This window comes from Oncorhynchus masou, chromosome 9 (genome assembly GCF_036934945.1).
Source record: "Oncorhynchus masou masou isolate Uvic2021 chromosome 9, UVic_Omas_1.1, whole genome shotgun sequence".
NCBI lineage: Eukaryota > Metazoa > Chordata > Actinopteri > Salmoniformes > Salmonidae > Oncorhynchus > Oncorhynchus masou.
This window is the reverse complement of record NC_088220.1, coordinates 76,531,880-76,538,402: the sequence shown is the minus strand read 5'-3', so window position 1 is coordinate 76,538,402 and position 6,523 is coordinate 76,531,880. Positions and strand designations below refer to the sequence as shown.

Below are 6,523 nucleotides of genomic sequence, written 5' to 3'. Positions count from 1 at the left end.
TTCCCAGATTGTTCCCAGATTGTTCCCAAACATGCATGCCACTATGCAAATCAAATGTCATTAGTAATCCTAACATGATCCATATTTATCTTTTATATTGAAAAGTATGTAAAAATATATATTTTATTCTTAGTCACAGCTCTGTCTATATGTACCTTTATTCCACAGCCCAAATAACTGCACTATACAGTATATACAAAAGTATGTGGACACCCCTGCAAAGTGGATTCGGCTATTTCAGCCACACCTGTTGCTGACAGGTGTATCAAATCGAGCACACAGCCATGTCATTTCCATAGACTAACAATGGCAGTAGAATGACCTTACTGAAGAGCACAGTGACTTTCAACATGGGACCGTCATAGGATGTCACCTTTCCAACAAGTCAGTTAATCCAATTTCTGCCCCGCTAGAGCTGCCTCGGTCAACTGTAATTGCTGTTACTGTGAAGTGGAAACATCTAGGATTAACAGCAGCCCAGCTGCAAAGTGTTAGACCACACAAGCTCACAGAACAGGACCACCGAGTGATGAAGCACATAGTGTGTAAAAATAATTAGTCCTCGTTTGTAACCCTCACTACCGAGATCCAAACTGCCTCTGGAAGCAACATCAGCTGTTTGTCCGGAGCTTCATAAAAAGGGTTTCCATGGCCGAGCAGCCATACACAAGCCTAAGATCAGTGGTGTAAAGCTCGCCGCCATTGGACTCTGGAGCAGTGGAATTACGTTCTCTGGAGTGATGAATCACGTTTCACAATCTGGCAGTCCGACATTTGAAACTGGATTTGGCGGATGCCAGGAGAATGCTACCTGCCTCAATGCATAATGCCATCTGTAAAATTTGGTTATGGAGGAATAATGGTCTGGGGCTATTTTTCATGGTTCGGGCTAGGCCCCTTATTTCCAGTGAAGGGAAATCTTAATTCTACAGCATATAATGACATTCTAGATGATTCTGTGCTTCCAACTTTGTTGTAACAGTTTGGGGAAGGCCCTTCCTGTTTCAGCATGACAATGGCCCCGACCACAAAGCAAGGTCCATACAGAAATGGTTTGTCGAGATCGGTGTGGAAGAACTTGGCTGGCCTGCACAGAGCCCTGACCTGAACCCCATTGAACACCTTTGGGATGAATTGGAATGCCGACTGCGAGCCAGGCCTAATCACCCAACATCCGTGCCCAACCTCACTAATGCTCTTGTGGCTGAATGGAAGTAAGTCCCTGCAGCAATGTTAAAACATCTAGTGGAAAGCCTTCCCAGAAGAGTGGATGCTGTTATAGCAACAAAGGGTGGACCAACTCCCTATTAATTCCCATGATTTTGGAATGAGATGTTCAACGAGCAGGTGTCCACATACTTTTGGTCATGTAGTGTACATTATATACCTCAGCCCACTTACCAACACACTTAAATCCTAATATTTATACAATCAAGTACCCATACACCCATATCCTGATGCTAAATGCACTATTTGTTACTCCGCCTATATTCTCCAAGACACCAACAGTAACCTATATCCACCTATTCACTGCACATTCCAACCCTGTTATTTGCATATCTTAGTCCTGTGACCTTTGACCGGTCTACTGCTACATGCAAGCCATAATTGTTAGAAAAATTGCTGTTCTTCTGCATTTCAGCCCCAATATTTATACAAAACAGGTCTTCACCTATACTTCAGCTCCAATTTACATACCAAAGTCTGCACCTGTTCTTGAACTCAATTAGCCAACTAAGCCAGGTCTACATGTGCCAAAGCCTAAATATCCATAAACTGTAAAACAGGTCTACCCCTGCACCTCAACTCCAGTAAACCAGGTCTAGCATTGTATTCAGCAAAACGCACATAAACCAGGTCTAGCATTGTGCAAGAGACACTAAACTAAACAAACCTATTGATATTAAATATTTGTTAAGATATTACACAAATTCCCCCTAAAATAACAAAATAGTATTTTTACAGTCAAAATCACTGATTTAAACATAGTAAAAGGCTAATGGATAACGGTAAAATCATCTGGGTCTTAACTATGGCATGTGCCCAGGATTACAAAATGTAAGTGCATATTAAAATGTGCAAGTGATGCAAAGCAACTGCTAGTAAGTAGAGAAACGTGGTTGGGGCAGGTATGTGAAGTCATTCCATTGATCATAGACTGACTGAGGTGTTTGTGCTGGTGAGTTGTTTCATATAATGATATTTTGATGAAAATGAAGGTCAGTTTAACCCAATTAGTTAAAGTATGAACTATTTCACAAACATATTCTTATTATCTCTAACAGAAGACAGGACCTAGAAAATGATGTTTGGCATCAGGAAGCGCATCCAGGACCACCTGGTGGAGCGAAGAATCCACCGAACCCGGCTGGTGACCAAATGTGGCCAATGCAACATTGAATTTGGTAACGTGAAATGCGGCAACCAGTTTGCCTTCCTCGTGGACTTCTGGACGACCTTCGTAGAGTTCCGCTGGCGCTTTGTCCTCTTCTTCTTCACCGTCTCGTTCACCCTGAGCTGGTTCATCTTCGGACTACTGTGGTTCTGGATCGCCCGGAGCAACGGGGACCTGACCTGGCAGAACCCCTCAAAAGGCCACAAGTACTGTGTGGAAAATGTTTACGATCTCATTACAGCATTCCTCTTCTCCATGGAGACCCAGACCAGCATCGGGTATGGTGTACGCGTCATCACCCCTCACTGTTCTGGTGCTGTAACCCTCATCATTACCCAGTTTCTCATAGGTTCCATCATCAACTGTTTCATGTGTGGAATCATCCTGGCCAAGATCTCCATCCCTAAGAAAAGGTCCAAGACCATCACATTCAGTCAGACAGCTGTCATCTGTCCTAAGAAGGACTTCCTTTGCCTCATGATAAGAGTGGCCAACTTACGCAAGACCCTGATGATCGGGAGCCAGATTTATGGCAAGTTGTTGAGGACAACCATCAAACCCAATGGGGAGACAATCATCATGGATCAGGTGAGCATTGAGTTCATGGTGGACGCTGGGAAGGACAACCTCTTCTTTGTGTGCCCTCTCACACTCTACCATGTGATTGACAATACTAGCCCTTTTTTTGAGATGGCAGTGGACACACTCCATAAGCAGGAGTTTGAGCTGGTGGTCTTTCTAGACGGCACAGCCGAGACCACCAGCTCAGCCTGCCAGGTCAGGACCTCCTTCATCCCTCAGGAGATCATGTGGGGTTACAGCTTCCTGCCAATCATCTCCCGCAGTAAAGAGGGCAAATACAGAGTGAACTTCTCCAACTTCTCCAAAGTGGTGCCGGTGGCCACAGCACATTGTTCCTACTGCTTCCACAACATGAAGGGACACCACCTCCACTCCATTAATGGAATCGACAACTGGGAATTTGAAGCAAATTATAACTTAGAACAACCTAATATGACCAAGTTGTGAGCTTATGTGGCCTGAGGAATAGAAGACAGTTATAGGTTGTACACGCTTAGAAAAATGGGTGCTTCGGCTGTGCCCATAGAATAGCTATTTTTAGTTTAACATTGCAAAAATTACAAATCTGATTACAAATCCTTGTCTCATCGCGCACCAGCGACTCCTGTGGTGTGTCAGGCACAGTGCACGCCAACCAAGGTTGCACGGTGTTTCCTCCAACACATTGGTGTGGCTGGCTTCCGGGTTGGATGCGCGCTGTGTTAAGAAGCAGTGCGGCTTGGTTGGGTTGTGTTTCGGAGGACGCATGGCTTTCAACCTTCGTCTCTGCTGAGCCCGTACGGGAGTTGTAGCGATGAGAAAAGATAGTCATTACTAACAATTGGACACCATGAAATTGGGGAGAAAAAGGGGGTAAAATTTACAAATAAAAATCATATTATCCTATTTTAACAATGATTTACTTATCAAGTGCTAACTGTGTTAGACTATTTAGCTTGTTTTAGGAATATATGTCTTGAGTTGTCTTACCACAAGATAAATGAGACACATTATTGAGGGAACAGCTTTTTGAAGCTGGAATCTACTGATGACAAGAATTTGAAGATATCACACTTGGAGACTATAAAATTCATATATGTATTAAAAACATTTACAATCCAGATATGACTCAAACTGCTTTTTTCAATATGCCACAGCAGACACTTTGATGCAAAGCAACTTACAGTACATTATGTGAATTCCCCCAGTGGGAAACGAAGCCCCAAACCTGCCACCTGAGCTAGTGCTAGACAACATTAGAACACCTATTCATTATAACTGTGACGTGCAAGGACATCCCCAAGATAATGCTTCATTGGAGCACACAAGCTGCTTTTGAAAGTGGGTATTAGGACATGAAATATAAGCCTTTCCTATATACCAACTTTGGGGCATGGGCAAGGTTAGGTACAGCAACTTCATATGCTAACAAATCCCTACTCAGACCCAAGGTGTCATAAGGCTGATAATCAAAGAAATAGTAGGAAGAGTTTGCTAAATTCTGGAACATTGTCATTCACGTTGGTAACGATCAAAGACTTTTGACTTGTATATTTATTCCCATTTAGAACAAGCCACTTCACTGACACAACATGTCATAATTTGTCAATACCACAGAACTCTATCTTTTGCCTGATCAAATTGTACATTTTTCCCCTCAGAGGGGGGTCCAAATTCTCTTTCATGTGTAAACATGGGATGTTGTGAGCCATTCACCGTTTGACTGCATTCAAACAGCTGATTATGATTCACCAGTGATTTGCTAACATTATTTTTATATTTTTGGAAGTCCATTGCTTAAAAATAAAGTGCTTTGATTCACATCTCATGCACATGTGGCTTACCATAGGACACAAATACTTAATTTGTGTGGGAAGGTGAAGTAAATAATGTTGCTTGAGTGTTACATTATCAATAAAAATCTGCTTGAAATTTTTCAAAGGCTGCTTGATTAATAACTTGAATCTTGAAATGGTTTGAAGCGAAATCACTAGAGCAAAAAGTATCTGGGTAAACTCTATCAACTCAAGCATGGTTAAGTGATAATGCCAGAGAATTGTTTGGAGGATGTATTGGCACGGGTGTTGTTACATTGGTAAACCGTGCCAATATATCCTCCAAACACCGGCTTCGAGGACATTATCACTTTCATACAAAGCCAAGAAAGGTCACTTGATTTAGCAATGGCAAGAAGTTTAATTTAAGCTAGCTTAGATGTATATTTAGGATCTATATTTCCCAATGAATAGTAAACCGTCAGCAATTTGTTTTAAAGCATGTGATCCAGGTGGGTTGCATATCTCCATTTCATCTGTATACAAAATCAACTTCAAAGCATTGGGCCTAACAAATAAAAGTGGGAGTGACTTGAAAATGAGAATGTGTTCTCAGGCAACTTACCCGGTAAACGAAGGGTTAAATAAAACATAAAAAAATAAAAGGGCTCCATTGACTATGTCATACAAGAATCCATCCTTGCACTTCTGTGGTTGTCATGGCAAGAATAATTAAGTCAGAAAACAACTGTTTCAGGCTTCTGAGCAAGGGTATGTCGTAAAACCATTTTTATTTCATGGTGAGAGCCCTCGAATTACCTCTTGACTCTGCGCGCTACTTTAGAAAGTACTCTTTCCTCAAGCTCGACCGGGCTGAGAAGTTGCTAGATGCTGTGGTTCTGTATGAGTGGAGTAGCAACTCTGGAAAAAGGATTTTGCAAAATGAACAAACATTGCCAGTGCCTCTTCATGGACTGTCCCGTGGTCTCAGTATGTCTCTCAAACATCTGCTTCATTTGGTCCCTCATCTCAGCCATAAGTTAAGCCTGATATTATTCCACCACAGATTCAATGTTGCTGCCAGTCCTCTGAAACATAAAGACAAAAAACAAGCACAAAAAAATGTATGACATAAATGTACTAAACTAGTCCAGCAGCCTCAAACAACATTCACCAATACATTAGCCTTGTTCAATGTGATATCTCGTAGTGTCTCCTGTGCCTCTTGTGGAGCATCCTCAACCTCTCCATGCACTGACAAAGCAATAAGTTCGGCCATTTGGGTCTGTTCGGGTCTAATGCAACCAGAAAAAAGGGATGTTTCATAATTGTCACATTCGTAGGACTGTTGATCTTTGTTTGGTAGCTACAAGGCAACAAGGTTTGTAGCGATCATCTGTGGTGGAAAAAGGTGAGGACCAAAACGCAGCGTGGTAAGTGTTCATGTTTTTTAATAAAGTAATGAACACTGAACAAAACAATAAACGTGAAGGAATCAAAATTAAACAGTCCTGTGTGGCACCACCAATTCATTGCACTTCTCAAACAATGCACCAAGTTAAAGGGGCAAAAATAGATAGTGAGCGAGCGTGTGTATTCAGCAGGTATTTGATGAGTCCAATGCCAGAAAGCAACCTCCAGTAACTATTATTAAAAATGTATGAATTAATTGTGTGTTATCTTGCTCACATTTTATTAAACAAATGGGGAAGAAAGTGAAAATATGCATTGGTGAGGGAATCCCCCTCCTCACATGCGCAGTGGTTTACACTTTCCAGCCATCCAGTTCGAA

General features: G+C 41.9%; 1 protein-coding gene across 1 annotated transcript; it reads left to right on the top strand.

Annotated features, from left to right (window-relative positions):
* The first annotated feature begins 2,302 nt into the window (after positions 1–2,302).
* On the top strand, positions 2,303–3,424 carry LOC135546633 (ATP-sensitive inward rectifier potassium channel 1-like). Its single transcript, XM_064975221.1, has one exon. The coding sequence runs from the start codon at positions 2,303–2,305 to the stop codon at positions 3,422–3,424; it is 1,122 nt and encodes a 373-aa protein (XP_064831293.1).
* Positions 3,425–6,523: the final 3,099 nt, after the last annotated feature.

Excerpts from the sequence above, each read along its gene's own strand:
- LOC135546633 (XM_064975221.1), top strand. The coding sequence starts at position 2,303 with ATGATGTTTGGCATCAGGAAGCGCATCCAGGACCACCTGGTGGAGCGA.